The 19,055-nt window shown below is 41.9% G+C and overlaps 1 protein-coding gene across 1 annotated transcript in view; it reads left to right on the top strand.

The window, feature by feature from the left end:
• The window catches only part of pcdh7a (protocadherin 7a), a 66,890-nt gene that overhangs the window by 4,441 nt on the left and 43,394 nt on the right, over positions 1–19,055 (top strand). The window contains exons 3-4 of the mRNA XM_041785953.1: positions 1,344–2,520; positions 8,537–9,319. Of these exons, the coding sequence (XP_041641887.1) occupies positions 1,344–2,520; positions 8,537–9,319 (1,960 nt within the window). The remainder of the gene's footprint in view (positions 1–1,343; positions 2,521–8,536; positions 9,320–19,055) is intronic.

Raw genomic sequence — 19,055 nt, forward strand, 5'->3', positions numbered from 1 at the left:
TCAAGCTAGCAGCATTATTTGTGATAATACTAGTGTAGAAAAGCCTAGCTTGCTAGTTCAACAAAACTGATGACTGCAGACATTTAGTTTTTATAATGAGATGACTTCAACAAGTTAATGGCATCAATTAAGTCTGAATAAAAGCAAACATCCTGGCTAATAGAGCTAGGAAAGGGGAACAGGTGTATTAGGAATGAGCAGATGAATAGTGCACTGACAATGGATTAATGTATGGGGCTTTTATTTAAAGACTTGTGGACAGATCTCTCAATGTACTCATGGTACCATTAACTATTTTGTTCCAGATCAGTGTGTTTTGGTCTGTGGATGAGTTGACACAATGACAGAGTAAAATCTGGAGCGTTTTCAAACTTTAGTGTTCTGTGTTAATGTTTTATTTCAGTGCAGCTCAGGCACAACTGATACCCCCCAGTTGCATTACAATTACTTGTTATTAGGGCTGTCAAGATAAATCGAGTTAATCATCATTAATCAAGGTCCACATTTAGTGTATACTTTTTTAAAATCACAGTTAATAGCATGCCTTACTGTCCCTTTCAATACACTTTGGTTAACGCATATCTGTGTCTCTCTGCAGCTGCAGTGATGTAAAATTAGTCTACCACTGCTTCTTAATGTCTTGTTTTACTTAAAACAATGTAGAGACAGCTAAGTATTTTATTTTCAGTCCATAGAAAGTTCCTTTTACTGGGGTTAAGTTCAAGTTAAAATCTTTGTTGTAGGTCTGTATGTAAACAGGAAGTCAATTACACACAATTTAAGACAATAGAAAAATTAAGAAATGACACAAAACAAGTTAAAAATGCAAAAAAAATAGTGGAATTTTAAAATGGGATGAAGAAGGATGCAATTAATCATGATTAACTACAAAATTATGAGATTAATGGTGATAAAGTAATTTCATAGTTTTGACAGCCCTACTTGTTGTTTATGTAGAAGTGGGATTTGAAATACTGATAGGCAGCACTTCATAGAAAACATAGGGCCACTGGCAGGTTCTAGTACAAAGGATTTGATTTTCATTGCAAAATAACAACTACAGAGTATCTGAGTTCCCATTCATAAGGTCGTGCAAGTACTCCAGTACTGAAATAACCATGAAATCTCATCCCTAATTTCTTATAACCATCAGCCTTTTTTGTCTTATATGAATCCAACATAACTCAGTGACCACTGACAAAATCTGACCACACAGAAAGTTTACAGTGAAAGCAGCAATACTATTTTGTGTGGCTACTTCTGAGTAAGGACTTGTAATATAACCTATAATATTTGTGTAGTGTATCAACTACTGAAAATGGTTTTCTGTTTGTTTTTTACAGAAATAAGAAAAAATACTTCCTGCACACTTCTGCCTTACTGGACTATGAGGTCACCAAAGAATACAGTGTCACCATTGTGGCAGTTGATTCTGGCAGCCCCAGTCTATCCAGCAACAGTTCACTCATGGTGCGAGTGGTGGACATCAATGACCATGCGCCAACCTTTGCCCAAAGCGTTGTGGAGGTGCACTTTGCTGAGAACAACTCACCTGGTGAGCGTGTAGTCACTGTGGTGGCCTCAGACGCTGACAGTGGCAAGAATGCAGAGATCGCTTACTCTCTGGACTTAGCTGCCAATGGGCCATTTTACATTGATGCTGATAATGGAGATATCCGGGCCACTGGGGTTCTGGACCGCGAGCAGCAAGAGAGGTATGAACTCCGAGTTATTGCCAAGGACAAAGGTACCCCATCTCTGCAAGGGTCTGCTACTGTTGTGGTTCAGGTGACTGATCGCAATGACAACGCACCAAAGTTTGTTCAGGAAATCTTTACTTTCTATGTGAAAGAGAACTTGCTCGCCAACAGCCCAGTTGGCATGGTCACTGTGACAGATGCTGACGAAGGTGAGAATGCAGAGCTCAGTTTGTTTGTAGAGATGGATGGAGCTGATGGCAAGAAAACAGGAGAGAAGTTGGAAGGAGAAGAAGGCCAGAAAGAGCAAGAAGATGTGTTTTCCATTGAGAACAACACTGGAACTATCTTCTCTTCTGCTTCATTTGACCGTGAAAAGCTTTCCACCTACACTTTCCGTGTCCGAGCTGTGGATGGTGGAGAACCCCGCAAAACTGCCACAGCAACTGTCTCACTCTTTGTGACAGATGAGAATGACAATGCTCCTTCAATCACCTCTCCAGCCAATGAGTCCTACACCCTCCTTCCACCTGCCAGCAGTGCCCGCACCATTGTCAGGACTGTTACAGCCTTGGACTCAGACACTGGTCCAAACGCTGACCTTCGCTATGCATTAGTTGGGGGAAATCCTTTCAGATTGTTTGAGATTGGCCACACCAATGGAGTGATCACCTTGGCAGAACCTTTGGAGCGACGCCACAGAGGTCTGCACCGCCTTGTGGTCCGGGTCAATGACAGTGGAATCCCCTCGCTCTGTGCCACCGCTCTGGTTCATGTGTTCATCAATGAGAGCTTGGCCAACGCCACCCTGGTGGATGCACAGGTAAATTGTTCTTAAGATGGTTTGTAAAGATACATGCATAGGGCCCTATTGTATGCCTGGCAAATCTGCCTTACACTTGCAGAAGCACCAACACATGCTCCCTCACTGCTTCTGCATGGTACTGTTAGACCAGTGCTACATCTAATGTTGAGCTCACAGAAGATTGATTAACAGGATTTAAAGAAATGAGGTTATGCTTTAGTTAGAAAAATCTTTTTGCTTTTTCTTGAAGCTTAAAGTCCCTGCAAAGTGAAAAAAATCTTCATTATAGGTTTGTTGTATGACAGGCCACTTTGTTATGAACCACCAGGCCAAATTTTAGTTATGAAAAACATCTCTAAATTTATGAAATTAAATCATGAAAAACATGAATCAGTAAAACCTCCTCTACGATGCTGTGGGCGTGTCAGTTGAATGAGCTGAAGCCACACCCACTCAGAGACAGAAGTAGGGGATTAAACTGGCTGTTTGCTGGTAAAAAGCTCTCTGTTATGATACTTTTAATGACCCATAGGCCACTATGGCTGAAAGATTTGGGAAATATACTTCACAATGAACAAAAATGCAGCATGTAACTGACTGTTAACTTTTAATGAAGACAGTGACATCGGCTAACAGTAAACTGTTTTGAGATGAACTGCTCAGTGATTTTATATTGTTGTAGCTTTAGGGGGGCAGAGGGTTAACCCATCAAGACCGGTGATGTCATGGCCGTCTATTTATATTTATATATATAATATAGAGGTCCATGATATTTTTGCACTTCTCAGATAAAACCAACCAGGAGTGAGCTGAACAACTTTCTGTCAGTCTAAATTTTAAAAACTATGTCATACATACATCTCAGCATTTTCACATGATTACAGCAACCTTATTCCAACACATCTAGTGTGGTAAGACACAAAGTTTGGATGTCACTTTATAGGGACTTAAAGGCCTGCGTCAGTGAAGTATAACCTAACTCCTCTTACAGCTTATTTATAGTGTCCTGTTAGTTTTCTGTGTGTTTTAGCTGTAAGAGCTAGCAAGAGTTTTGTCTATTAGAGACTGTAAAACTAAGCCTGCTGTGTAAATACTAATGCACCAGCTGGCAGGCACACATTGCTCTTAAAGGGAATGAAAGATGATGCTCTGACTAGTATGATCTTAAATCTAACACACACATATGCATAATTAAGGTGCATAATCCATCTTGTTCTCCTGCGCCAGGATTGTGCACTACCTAAAAAATAAAATGTAGACAGGCATGCCCCAAATCCCTTTGTACCACGCGCTTTTGACAACATGCTTTACACTGTCAGACTAGCACCCATAATGCATCTTGGCATGTTCATATCTACCTCTGAAATTTTATGCATTTGTTAATAATAGCCAAGAATTACTATGGTGATGCTGACCTGTGATCATTTGAAACGATAGTCAGTCTGATGACACATTACAAAGCAGAATGGAAGTAATGAATGCTGTAGCAGTTTGACAAAACACTTGAGAAGATTTTTTATAGAATCAGATAAATGGGCAATTTTATAGTCTGTATAAAGTTGCAATTTCCTGCCCATTTTCAAGGAATCATTTGTGCCCATATTTGTCCCAGATAAAGAACCCCATTTCCCTTTTGAAGGCTACTGGCAGTGCCAGAGTCTTTGTAGTTTGGAGGTTCTTTGTCCAGCATGCATTCTTTTAATGACTCTGTGGTTAAAATAGCTGTTATTACTGAAGTGCCTCGTCTTTATGGTACATTGAACCCAGAGCTTAGACTATTAGGCTTGTGTAGGTGTGTGTGAGTGAGAGCATTAGAGGTGAGTGTGTTGGAGTGGCACAGAGAGAGAGAGGGAGGAGCCTGTCCCAGTTTTGGCCATGTAGTAGAGACTTTGAAGGATGTTCTTTTGAATGGAAGTTATACTTCAGCTGTGTCTCTTCACTGTAGGCCTGAATATTAATGAGGTTTAGAAGTTTTCACTGTGACGCGCAGAGCACCCTGAGCAGAACTGAAGTGGTCGAACTTAGTGGAAATTAAATGAGAAACCACAGTGATTTAAAATGAGAAATGTTTACAGCAGGAGTGAAGGGAAATAAGAAAGACATCAGCTTTTAATGAATAAGTCTGTGGTTGTGTTGACCTAAGGACCTCACAGTAAGATTAGATTGCTTGAAAGATCCATACTGAGGCGAAGAGGCAATTGAGCAGACATTACTGAGGTACTGAAATCAGTACAGCAGCGTGAGTTCAAATTTAGATTATGCTATTGCTGGAGGAAGCCTTTCTTTCCTCTCTGCCCCCATTGTATTAATCAAACGAACTTCCCATTATGCTTTAAAAAATGTTCAACTAAGCTATAAATGCTGGCAGGTAATAATTACTCAAAAGTCGTCTCTGGTGAGGGGATCGTAATTTGTATTGACTAATAATTAAATGGGCTCAGATGCTTTGTGGTTACAGCATTTGCTCTGACACAGCTTGTGGTTTTAACCCTCACTCGAAACTCAAGTTGGAACATAGTCTTTCATATTTTCTCTGAGGAAAAGGTCTTACGCTGTCAGTTCTCTGCATGTAACATGACGTTAACCCAAAATAAGCTCAGAGACATTTCAGAGTAGAGGAGCAGTCAAGAAAGATAAGAGGCACAAATCTCCAAAAATGTGTCAAAGTGGTGATTTTGTTGGAACCCCGAAATACTGATTGTGATCTGTGAGGGACAGCTTACAATGCAGATGTGCGCAGAAATGCTGCTCTACTTCTCTAAAATGGGTACGTTTTCGTTTTGTTGTGCTTTCCCATGTGTTTCAACTCTTCAAACCACCTGGGGGAAAGTATGAGATTTCTAAGTGATAATATAAACTGCAGCTGAGTCTTCATCTTTTTGAAATTATGTTACTGTATAGCGTTTCGGAGAGAGTGCTGTAGCAACTACAATAACAGAGCACTGTGTTTCTCTTTTGAGCTCTCTCTGTCTTTGTTATCAAAGCTTAACTTGTGTTTTAAGAAAAGATATACAGTCCCTTTATACTGCCAGGAAAATTTAGATTGAACTTTTTCATTTAGCTGTTGTGTTTAATAGCTCTTTCAAAAAGAAAAACACATAAATGTAAAACTGTCAGCTAAGAGCATAATAAAAAGTACAAATTGAACAATCAAGAGGCGAGAGCTTGAACAGAAGACTCGCTAAGAGGTGGAACAATCCTGTTGACAGGTGGAATGAACTACAATGTGCCTAAATGAGCACGACCATTGAATGTAACAATAGGGTGTAATGTGTCCAGCCGGTATAAAAGCCATCTTTGATTACAATATGCATAGTTTAGTTTGATAGTAGGCAGGATCTTTGCAGAGTAATTGAGTAGAAGTCATTGAAGAGAGAATACCTCCATCTCATAATGAAGTCAAACTGAGTGGTGGATGGATGCCAGATGTAATTAGGGAAGGAAAACGGCTGCTACTGCTGCAGCGCCGCGGCAGAAAATGACTCCAGTCCTTTCTATCCAGCAGCACCGGGTGAACCACATGTTGGGTAATTAGCTTCAATATGATGCTGCAGAGTCTGAGCTAGAAGAAGGAGGAATTAGAAGCAGCTGTAATATTTGTGGCAGGCAGAGTTTTCATGGGGAAAAACTGGGTATTTGGTGAAGTTAGAAATATACTTTGTGCCAGATAAAGGCCTTTACTGAATAGTTTTATTCTTAAACGTTGTATTTAACTTAGATCAAGGCTCTGCCTCCTTTCTTTTTTTCATGTGCAGAGTCATTTTTTACTGCAGCACAGTGTTCTAATGCTAAGCTGTTAAGGCATTGATCTGAAACAAAGGCCAGGCACTCTCTAAGCTCAGGTCAATAGTGTGGTCAGGGGAGAACTCCCTCTGCTTGGTCACAGCATCTGCATCTACAGTGGCATGCAGATAACAGAATCCTTGGAGAATGCAGCAGATAGATGGTGGCGTTAAGCCCAGCCGGAACAAAGCTCATGCAGCAGAATGGAAGAGTCCTCTGGGAGATTGGGATGCATCAGAGGGATGCACTCCAACAGAGGTGGCTACTTTGCTTATTCTGAACACTTTACACTGTGTACACACATACAGTATACACACCTGCACTCCAAGGGCTATACATAGCTCGCACTCAGTGGATTTTCTCATCCTCTGACGTGCACACACGCATCGAAACTGCACTGTCCAATGCTTCTTTCTGTCACATATGCCTGCGTGCACATGCCAAAACACAAACTTGGCTGTTGCACCATCACAAAGTATATGCACATATGGCACTGCATCGCTATTTTCTCTGCCTCTGTTGCACACACAATACAGCAGACAGTGCAGGGATGCGCTAAGCCAGAGAGATGCCCAGCAGAATGAGAATGGAAGGGAGTACTGCAGGCAAAAGCAGAACAATGGGGGCTGAGGGGAGAGTGGAGCCTGGCGGAGAGGCCCCGCTGCAGTGGAAGCAGAATAATGGAATAGAACCAACACAACTCTCTCAAAAACAATGAAAGTTAACCCAGAGATGGATGCTGATGAAACAATGAAAAATAAAACGGTACCCTTCTTTGCTTGGGGGCAACGCGGAGTGAGAGTGAATAATGTAGCTCTATATGAGTAAGTCTAATGTGCCTGGGATAATGTAATAAGCGAGTGACACAGCGCAGTTGTGTGAGCAACACTCTCTGCAGTATTGCCAATACTCCGGGTTCTACTGCAGTAATTTTATTCGGTTATTACGGACCATGCAGCCACAAATTTAGCTCCTCTCTCTCACCTTCACTCCCTGCCTGTCCCCAGTTCAGTCTTGCGAACCTTATTACCCACAATTCTTAAGGCAGAGGGATTACATGAGTATATAATTTCCAGCCCTGACAGGCCAAAGGAATTGTCGTTTGAGCTCTGAGACGAGGTGTCAGTGCTGCAAAATGAGTTTTCTCTCTAATGGACATCTTAGACTCTGTGTCAGTGCGTGTAGGTGCATGCATACATCAGAGTGTGTGTACCAAAGTGTGTTTCTGTGTGCTCTGGTATTTTGTCTTGTCCATGCATACTGATTCTCCAGCCATAGCTGGTATGCATTGATCTGTAATATTCAGATTCATAACCCTGACCCATATCATCAGCAGAGTTCTGTAGATGACAACAGCACAGCCTCATTGTCTCCTGCCGAGCATGTCTCAATGACAACTAATGGCTTTGTTTGTGTTTTAGCATAACCCACTTTCTTGTAATGATCCTTTTATTAGCCTACACACTCAGAGCAAATATGTGTGTTTGTGTGTAAGGGAGTGAGGATAGCCTCAGGCATGTGAGTGTGTCCATAATGAAATATCATTGTCATTAGTATCCTCTATCTTAAACCCAAGAACAAAAAAATATGAAAGTTTAAGACAAATTCAGAACAAAATTGATTGTAGCATCAAGCTGTGAAGCTTAACAGAACATCAAACTAAAGGGCTTTAAGAAAATCCTCTTAAAATCATCCTTAAAGAACACATATTTACTGTAACCTTCTATCTGTCTGTCCATCCTGTTGTCTGCAGAAAAATTGTAACAGCAAATCCTTAGCAAATCCTCGCCTACACTATCTTTTACAATAGAGACATTGTTCATTGATGAGACAGTTGATGGGTTTGAGTTCTGGGGGCGTAGTCTTAGCATGTTTCCAACCTTTTTTTGCATATTTGTTGAGTCTTTCTCCGTTTTTTCCTCTTCTAACTACCCCTCTTAAGTTAACCTTTCATCAGTTTTAAATAGAAAATCCAAGGAATTTCCTGCTTCAGTGCACAAGTGGAGAATCACAGGCACAACTTGAAATACTGCAACTAGGAAGAGAGAGCAATTACATATTTAGTGACACTATGTGTCTGGGAATAATGGAGAAGTTCCCCCTACTAAAGCACAGTGATGAGTTTAATTAAGTTGAAGATGCTGTTTGATGTTTCTCTGTGGCTCACCCACTGTTATCTGTCGCTTTGTACTTTTCTCCCTGTTTTAATCTCCTTTTTCTATCTCTGCCTGGATCTTCTCTTTCATTTCAGGTGGCTCGAAGTTTGATGGCTCCACTCTCCCTGGACATTGCAGGCGACCCAGACAGTGAGCGTGCATTAGGGAAACAGCGCCTCAGTGTAGCTATCGGCGTCCTGGCTGGGGCTGCGGCGGTTATCTTGGTCATCCTCCTCGTGGTCACAGCTCGGCAGTGTGGCGCGCAGGGCAAGAACGGTTATGAGGCCGGGAAGAAGGAGCCAGAGGAAGACTTCTTCAGTCCTCCTGGGGCTCAACCACACATCAACCGTGGCAGGGGATCAGACCGAGGGCGCAAACCTCGGCGAGACAAACGCAATGGAAGTGGTGGCGGTACTGCCACAGGAGGAGGAAAGACAGACAAGTCACTCTACAGTGGCATCGTCACAGTCAACGGGCTTCGCCGCCATGTTAATGATGACGACGAGGAGGATTTGAGCAGTGCGAGTGAGCGCTTGGCCGCCCGCTACTCTGTTGTGGACGGTGATCCCGGCAGCCCACGAATGGGCGGCGGAAGGAGGCACCAGTCGAGCCCAGATCTCGCCAGACACTACAAATCAAGCTCACCTCTTCCTGCAGTGAATCTACAGCCCCACTCCCCCCCAGCAGAGGGTAAAAAGCACCAGGCGGTCCAGGACCTGCCTCCTTCCAACACCTTTGTGGGCAGTGGGGGATGTGTGGGCAGTGCCGGCTCCAGCAGCAGCAGTAGTGGGGGCAGTGGAAATGCAGATGCCATGTCCCTGGGATCTGACCAGTGCTCAGAGTACGGCTGCCAGACTGGGAACAAGTACAGCAAACAGGTGAGTGATGTGGATATTGATTCCCTCATAAGTACTCTGTAACCTTTAGCCCAAGTAGCAACAATTCAATTGTTCTCAGCGTATCCACTTTAGTTTAAAGATGTGTGGAAGCAAGACAAATTGGTGTCTGTGTGTGAAAAAGTCTGCTGATTTTCATCAGAAATCTTAAGCACTGCGATACATAGCCCCTGTTTTTTCACCAATGCTTTAGCAGGGGGCTTTTATGGGGTAAAATAAAATCTCTGACTTTATTTGTAGTATCATCCCTGCAGGGAAACTCATAGACTACCTCCTACAGTAGTCCTCAGTCCCTTGGGAAAGGCCCTGCAGTGGAATCACAGCTACAGTCTCAATGGATCCCCATTCTTTCTGTTTGCTTTGCCCCTCTTTGTGAACCTTTCTCCTCAGTCAGCTCCTTCTGACTCGCTGTCCACACTCTGCCTCCTGATATGTGTCTCCCACCTCCGCTGCCCAAGCCTCATGTGTTTTTCATTCACACATCTGCTGACATACTGTACCGCACACCCCGTTGCTAACGTCTAAACACCTTTTTATCTCCACCAAAAAGCTGTCAGTGTGTGCGCACACGCCTGCGAGTCAGTGTCAGCATGCTAAGCCTGTGAGCAGTGTGACAGTACCCTGCTGTCAGAGCGTGTGCGCGCTCCGTGTCAAACATCAACCCTCTGTTAAGCAAGATCTAATGCAGAGGACGTGAGTCAGCCCCCCGCTGCAGCAAAACAATATGTGAATGTGTCAACATGCGTGACTGCGCGCTCACGTGCGTGCAGTATGTGTGACCATGTGTATCAACCCCTGAGGTGTTCAGTTGCAGTGAGGATGACGAGGGAGTGGGCGAAAAAAGTTGCCTCCAACAGGGTAATTGGTCATTTTCAGTTTGTGTTTCTCCTGTCAAGCTGCTTTCTCCCATTTAGCATATATGTTTATTCCGTAAACAGATTCAGTCGCATGGATAATGGATGCGCTGGCTTTGGTGTTTGCTCAGGAAGTGCTAGTTAAAAGCTGAAGTCCTGCTGACAAATAAATATTGCATAGAGACGGTCACTCACCCCACTCACACACAGACAATCTATCATCGTCGACATACTGACACAGCAGGGTCTCCCTAGTCCGTGGGGAGTGCTCCCTAGAGTGACGTTTGAGTGACAGCTAACCCTTCTTAAAGGGGCGGCGTCTCATTTCATTGACTGACAGCTCTACATTTATCCTCCCAGTGGTGAAAAAGTGCTGATGTGGTCATTAAAACGGAAGTAGAGGAGCTTCTTAGGCTAATCAATTCATACATGGGCTCTCTGATCCTACTCAACACTTACACACACGAGAAACTCATATGCACCCACATGGGCACACACACTCTAGAGGTTAATCCATTACGGAGTCAATCCTCTTAATCTGCCGTTCCCAGGGAAAGAAAATGCTTACTGGGAGAGTTTGGGCTTCATGCTTACGTGTACTCAAAACATGCCAGCACGCACACGCAGACACACAGACACACAAACTGACAGTGTAATGAATTATTGATCGCTGGGGGTAATTAACTCCCCCGTTGCAGTGGAGTGTGCCCCCTCCACACCCCAGCCCACACCTAAAATATCCAAGAGCAAGTAGATTTGTTCACCGCCGCTTGTGTCTGCACGTCTGAGACTTGGGGTGCTTGTGCGTGACCGCGTTCACGTCGGTGTCAGAATTTGTTAGCGCTACAGTTTGGTGACATGCGCAGGTTTGTGTTGGTGGGTGTCTGTCACTGTGCTGGAGGGGCTGCTTATTCCATGAAGGCATATGCATTTTATGTGTGAGTGCGAGTGAGAGATAGACTCAGGGAGTAAAAGGTGGCAAGTACGTGCCAAATGTAGGAACTGGGACGCTGACAGAATTTGGAATAACATTAGATCAGGAGTGGGAGAGAATTATAGGAGGTTAGGAGGCAAGGAAGATGGAGTAAGCGAGATGGGGGGGGGGGGGGCTTTGAATTTCAAAGCTACTTTACTGGGTCAGTGAAAACTCTAAAAAGTGTTTATCTGAAGTCAGCACATCATCACACCAACTAGGGTGCTCCAAATAGGAAATAAAAATGAGTGTAAAAAAAGGAAACTGGTCGTCATGGATGAAGAGCATGATTGCATCAGAGAGGCAGAGAGATGATAAAACAGCGCAGTCTGTTTGTGTTGGATCTTTTTTAAAATCTAGCGTGTTCACAGAGAAGAGGAAGAAGAGTGGGGAGAGGAAGGATATCCATATCAATTGGCATGAATGAATACAAAAATTAAGAGAGAAAGGGGGGGAAGAGTGAGTAAGGGGATGTATACTCAAGAGAGCAGGATTGAGAAATGGAGGTTAGCTGAAGGGGAGAAGATATGTGCAAAATACAAAAAAAAGCAGAGAGAGCCAATTAAAAGACGGAAGATTAAATTAGTAGGGTGGAAGTTTGAGGGGTGTAATAGTGTGTAAGTGCTTTGTGTCTCTATCCGGGGCCGGTATTATCTTTATGAAATTAGTTGGAGTTCTATAACAAGATAGGATTCCTCAGTCTGCATAATACTTTCTTATATTCTGATACTTTTTGATACCAATAAATGTGAAAAGATACAATTTCAACTACTTTAATAAAAGATTAGATTGAAAAAGGACCAAATCTTTTTTTTTTTTTTTTAGTACTCAAGTCAGGTTTCTTGAACAAAAGCTGCCCTAAAAGGATCCTTGACTAAATTGAACCATTAGCCTATTTGTTCAAATTTGACACTGGGCATTACTTTGCTTACAATTTTTCTGATTAAAAAAAATAATACATAATATTTGGTGACCAGGAATTCAGTCTTTGTTGATATGGTATTGAAACTAGTCTCTATTTGATCTTTTATGTGTACTTTATTCTAAAATTTAGCTGTAACCCGTTTGGGTTGTAGTTATTTTAAGTAGACCATTTATTTTTATTTCCTTTGGCAAAAGTTTAGTTTGTAAATGTCACATGTTGCCTGGATACAGCCAGAAAAACAAATGAGTAAAGATTTGGTAAAAACTGGTATGGCTGTCTTTTAAAAATATTTCAAAAATTAAATTGAAGTTGTTTCAGTATTGATACTAGTACCATCATACACCATCTATCATAATGTACTTTAATGATTTGTCAAATATACAATCTAAAATCATTTCAAAATATTCATAGTTTATCAGGGCATCTGGCGACCTCACTCAGTGTCTCGATCCACACTGAAAGAGAGATTGGCAGATTTTAAATATGACAGGTGCATGGTGATTGGTCAAACGAGGTTGTGGCAGAATCTGATTAGCTTAGTACTTGAAAGAGTGAATGCCCATAATCAGCTGATCACCAAAGCAGGAAGAGAGAAAGATAGGGAGAGGGGAGCGATATGAATAAGTGCTGACTAATGAGTGCTTGAACTTTCACTGAGCTCCATTAGTCTTTTTAACTAAAACCAACCATTGTAGAAATAATGTGGCATAAACAGATAACAGGTATGTAAAACCCAGAGACATAAGGAAATGATGCAATAAGTCAAATTAGCAGGGGAATTTTTAAAGCACCTTTTTTAAACATCAAATATTGACATTTGGCTTTAGCAATTTGATAACTGTAGTGCATAAGTCAGTGCAATAGCACATAATAATACTTTGACTCATCCCTAAAGTTTTTTCAAAGATAATTTTGAAATTTTTTTTAATCCTTCCGATGATGAAGGGATACTTGGCCAGTACTCATGCATTGAAATTTATATCATACATTGAAAAACAGGACTGCTACATATCTAAACTGAAGTCAGCAAAGAGTTTGAAAACCTTTTGCAGAACTTGTTGACACTGCAGAGACACACTTCAGTGAGGTTCTGTGGATAAGCAACCCTAATACTGATGGAGATAGTGTAAAAGGAGATGCCTGGAGAGTAAGAGGGAGGAAGAGAGAGAGAGATGGAGGGAGAGAGATAGAGAGATAGAGGTCTGGTTTGGGTGGCGGCCAGAGAGTGAGAGTGGACTGCTGAGATGTGGGTCATCAGGATACCCGTTGGCATCAGGACACATTAATGATCACAGCAGTCACATGGCACTGCAGTCAATATGGGCAAAGTGGCCTCGTTCTACACACTAACCATCACCACACACACATAAACAACAGACATGACCACATATAAGTTTGTTTTACGTGAGCTGACTTCAGCATTCACAACAAAGGTCAGAGTTGTTTTTTGATCTTAACTTTTCCTCAGATGTGCACTTTGTAACTTAAAGCACTATCAGCTGGTTTACCTTCTCTTTGTACCTTATCATTCTCCCCCTTGCTTTTCCATAAATTTAAACACCCAGTCCCTTTGCATCCTCCCAGCCCCATCCTGACCTCCGAGAACAACTCGACTCAGCGTTTTCACTAGTGCCACTTCTACTTCTTTTACTGTAGTGAGCACTTTCTCCCTCCATGGATCACGTTTGTATAGGGAGTGCGGTGCCACAGAGGCTGAATCGAAGAAGACACAGCCTCACACAAACAGGCACACATCCAAAGTCTAATCAATGTCCCGTTTACAAGGCCAAGACTGCGGTACAAACAGGTGGGTTGACGGCGCAGGTTTTGTTTTATTTTTTCTGTGTATTGCTTCACATTGCTCAGTGAAGGTCAGTGCGGGAGCGTCACAGCACAGGGTGCCAGAGTGATTTTGGGCACAGCAAGGACAGGAAATGGAAATGAGTTTGTGGTGAATAGGACTCATCCGGCTAGTCTTGTCCATCTAATTGGACTGTATGGAAGGACGCCGACGGAGAGATTAGGTCTACTGGATTATAAAATTGAAAAGCAGCTTTTCATTTCAACAAAATCCTTCCAGGATTAAATATGATGAGCGTCTGTCATAGACTCACAATCCCCTCCGTGAAAATATCCACACACACTCCTCCTGTGCTGACATGCCGTGAGCAGCAGGGTCACAAGGGTGAAGGCGCTGTCAACTCACACTCTCCACCCCTCCTTCTTCTTCTCGGTTACACACGCACACACTGTAACCGACCCGTGACCCCTGTCATGATGATACCAACGCTCTGATGTGTTTATTAAAGCCACCGTGAGTGCTGGCCCACAGCTGGCCATATGCTCACGGGGTGAGTAGGAGGCCAGGTGAGGAGGTAGGGGGTGAGCGAGGGGTGAGAAGGACGAGGTAACCAAAGCGGGGATCACCCGACGAGCCAGACTGAAAACTGATCTACTGACCTAGAGACAAAGAGCAAGGGGGGGAGGGGTCAGGGAGGAGGTGAGAGTCAGCGGGCATCAGGGAGGGAACCTGAGCCAGGACGAGAGATGATGCAGGAGATGAAGAAAGGTTCAGACATCACTGGAAAACAGAGGTGGCTATGTGTTGGTGTTAGATGCTTGTCTGCGAGGCTAAATACATCCTCACCGTGTTAACATTGATTTTCTGCTTGTACTAGCTCATTTAGTTGCTGTGCCTTTAAAAAGCCATGTTTAAAGGTGCTCACCTGCAACTCAGTGTCTTTCAACTATTTTGCTCACTAGCCACTGTGGCCAGGTATTTTTAAAAGTTTATAGCCACTCAGCAGTCAGCCATAATTTTGTTATTTTAAAGTAATGTTTTGTATGCTAAAAAGTTGACTGTGTGTGGATTTTGCAACCCTTTTAAATGTAAATGACCACCATAATTCCAATTTATATGGCCTGAGCATTGAACTTCAAAGCGAGGACTTTATTGAACTGAAGGAATTTGTATTTTGGTGGTAAATTGACAGGTCCAAAAAATTACTATTTCACATCTGAACACTTCAAACAAAACACCTGAAATAACCTAAGTAATTTAAAATATACTAAAGAAAACACTGACAGTTGAATGATCCCTCCCCTCATCTCTGCTTGTGTTTTCATAGATTATATGCAGTCCAGTCCAGCAACAGTCCAGCAGTAACATTTTAGTCCACCTAACGAAAACTAAAGTTAGTGGATGGACATTTTCTGTCATTGTTTTAGTCAACAAAATGAACACTCCTAGTATTCCAAGCGAGTTACAATGCCCTCCCTCTGTATGTGTAGATCCTCTCTGGGCGCTTATTCCCACACTCCAAAAACATGCTGGTTAGGTTAACTGGTGACTTTAAATTGACCATAAATTTGTGTGTCGGCCCTGCTATTAACCAGCAGACAGTCCAGTGTAAATCCTGCCTGTTCCCCAATGGCAGCTGGAATCGGCTCCAGCCCTCTGCAACCCCAAACAGGACAAGCAGTGTAGAGCATGGATGATTCTAGAGAGGGAACTACCATTATGTTAATAAACTTCAATAAAAACATATCATTACTCTTCATTTTACTGGCTGTTTGCCATACCTGTGCAGTTATTTGTGTTGTGGTAGTTTTGGTAGACTAACGTGCAGCTGGTGAAACAGCTGCATACATGACAGAGTCAGAGAGGGAGAATGGGAAGGAGTGGGAGAATAAATCCACATATAGCCTGACATTTTTTCATCACAGTATGTATAAACAGCCTACCTGATCTGGGATTTTTTTCTGGAAAGATAGTATAGCAGGGATGCCAAGAAAGAGCTTAACTACTTTGCAAGACATTTCAATAACCAAATTACTGCCCTGGAGACTAATTTAGAATAAAAGCATTGTGTGAAAAAGTGGGTAGACTCATCAAAAAAATATATATATATGTATATATCAGGCTTTTACTTTGAAAAGTATACTGGCGAATATTAATGTCAAGATAAAAATAAGTTCTGCATCTTCATGCGCCAGTCAACTTGTCAAAGATTTCATATTTTAAAAGGAAGTTAATACAATTCACAAGCATTATTCTCTGACTTTCTCTTATTAAATGGAGGGATGCGTGAGGAGGGGTAATGGTGTGCTGTCAGATTGGTGCTGCAGTGTATTTCTACTGGGTCATATATCCTATAAAACTACACAGCCATTTAATCCACACTGGAGTTTGGAGGACAGATTTCATAAAAATGAACAACAGTTTTACCAGAACTGAACCAAAAAAACTATCTCCAGTTGCAGTTTTTACCTGTTTTAGGGGACTTTTATTTATTCAGATTTCAAAGTCCAGCTCAGCAGTTTGACTTTGCTCAGTTAAGCAGTAGACAATGATCATGTGAGAATTATGTAGCTGTAGTGTAAGTAGAAGAAGAAACTGTGTCCAATCACCCTCTCTCAGGCTGGACTGCACCAAAAAAGGCATCCAGAAGCAATCATTTAAAAGGTCATTAAAACCCTATTTTCAGCAGCAAAGTCTCTGTATATGGGTTTCAGTCTGGGTCCAAATCTTTCTTTTAAATAATTTAGATACAAAATCTTTAAATTCTACAAAATGCGTAGAGACAGGCCCCACAGGTAAAAATAAAGCTACTGCAGTTAAATTTTTCTATTGGCTGATCTGGAGGTGATGTGTGTGATACCCGCTTGTCATCACCTGCCTCACTCAGCGCTGACTCAGCATGATGTTGTGGCTGATAGTAACAGGTGTGAGCAAGGTTATAATGCTTAAACCAATGAAATAACTAAAACTGATCTATGAAGATCATTTTTGTGACTGAAACTTAGATAAAACAAGACTTTACCAGGTAACTTATTCTCTATCGTGTGCTAACGAAGCTGACTAAAGTGGAATTATAGATGCATTGTTCATAGTTTTAAACTTGACACACCTCTTCGTCTCAAGGACACTGAATTAAGAAACATTTTGTTTGAGCTTGTTAATGGTGGAAATACAAACTGTCTTACTTTCTTAGGCTTTAGGTAAAGCCTTTTTTCTTTAGAGTACCTTCCCATTACTTGCATGATATTTTTCTCAAAACCTGAATTTCAAACCCCTGTTTTAGATGGTCAAGATGGATTATCCGTTTAGGTTGATTGCTGTGAGAAACAGAGATTGCTACGCAGAGAAATCTGTTCGTGTTTTAAGAAAATGTAGAAACCGGGGAGAAATATTCAGCACTACCTCCTGTCTTTCCTCTGTTGGTCTAGATTTTTATGACTAAGTCATATATGTTGAAATTACACATGACTCTCAGCAGCAGATCTGTCACTGGGATGAGATAAATAAAGGAAAGATGGATAAACATCTTTGGGAACTTGTCCAACTTTTACCTGGGTAAGGCTGAGTCCTTTTCCCTAGCCCGTTTTTGTCCTACCAAAAGGACTCTGCTTAGCTCATTCAGCTGTTGAGCTAATAACATCATGTGATTGCGAACGTACTCACACAAGTAGTGCAAGCAAACCAGCTGAGCAGATCCACAATTTTTTAAAGGGGGGCACTAAAGCCTGTCTCCGGCCACCCTTGCATAGGTAGATCAAAATGGTCTAATTGATCAGCAAAGATTGAACACAGTGTTTTTAGGCCTTAAATTGTTTTCAAATATCAGGTATGAATAGCTTGAATAAAACAAAACTAAACAGTATTTTCCTTTAAACTTTGATTTTTACATTTTTTTTTCTTGTCTTTCTTGGTCTTGCCCCTGATAGGTAATTTTAGAAAACTAATAACAACTAAACTAAAACAAAGCATTTTCTCTAAATGAAAACAAATGCAGCCAGGAACACTCTGGTAATACATGTGACAATTTTTATTTCAAAATAGATGTACAGTTTTACTTAGCTGAGAAGGCTCTGATCAAAAGATGCTCCCTAGTGAGGCAGCATGCTTCGACCTTCCAGGGAGTGCATAGCTAGAACCTTCATAGGATAAATACATTTATGACAATGCACGCGGAATACAATAAAATTAGTTCAAAAGCATTTAATCTAAGCATGAATCTGAATATAAGGGTGCTACGAGCTTTATGCCAGAAAGGAGGAGGCTGGGATGGAGGAGGTTAAGCTTTGCCAGCAGCAGCATGGTGCATCAGCCTCAATGCAAGCAGGGATAATGAGAAGTACGTCATGTTGAAATACATCACTGTGTTGAGAGAAACAGCTGTGATTGACTGTGGGAGATGGGAGCCGATAACTGGGATTAGCTGGCCGTCAGCTGATCACGGCTGGGCGTATGACTACCATGTCCTGCATCAACTAACACTGAGCTTCATTCTTTTGTTTTTACAAACAGTAAAAACAAACTCAAAATTTCACTGCAATTCCAAACAACAGGACAAAAAAAATAAAATAATGGAAAATCCCAAAATATCTTAACCTCAGAAGTGAGTAGGCTTTCTTATCCCCCATGTCCACTGAGGATCCAAAGGCTTTTTTTTTTTTTTTTTTTTTTTTTTTTAAATTCCAGGGTAGATGCACTTAAGCCGAAACTCTGGGGCTTGGTTACCCTTTAACTTTTATCTTCTTTGGCTGACTTGTGATCCGCCATCTGCCCTGATAGTGAACTTAGCTGTGAGTGCACAGCAGCTAAATGCATCCAGTGCAGAAAGTGATGAAAGGCTGCAGCTATGCTGCTCTGATGATATGATGTTTTCCTTCTGCATCCACATGTAGGCACAGTGTTTATCCAGAAAGCCTCCATTCTATGCAGATTGTGCATCAAAAGTGAAGTTATAGTCAAGGTTACGGTTATTATCTGCTTATTTGGGTGTTTCAGGAGTCAGTGGAACATCCTCAGACGTTTATTGAATCAAAGATTGCAGTGTGTGTATTTCTTTGTGCATGAGTCAAGGACAGCAGGACAAAGACGGAAAGACAAAGCGAGGCAGAGAATCAGACAAAGTGAGACTGTGACAAGCAGAAGGAGTGAAATTGTCTGTTTCCTCACAC

The sequence above is a fragment of the Cheilinus undulatus genome, linkage group 4 (genome assembly GCF_018320785.1).
Source record: "Cheilinus undulatus linkage group 4, ASM1832078v1, whole genome shotgun sequence".
NCBI lineage: Eukaryota > Metazoa > Chordata > Actinopteri > Labriformes > Labridae > Cheilinus > Cheilinus undulatus.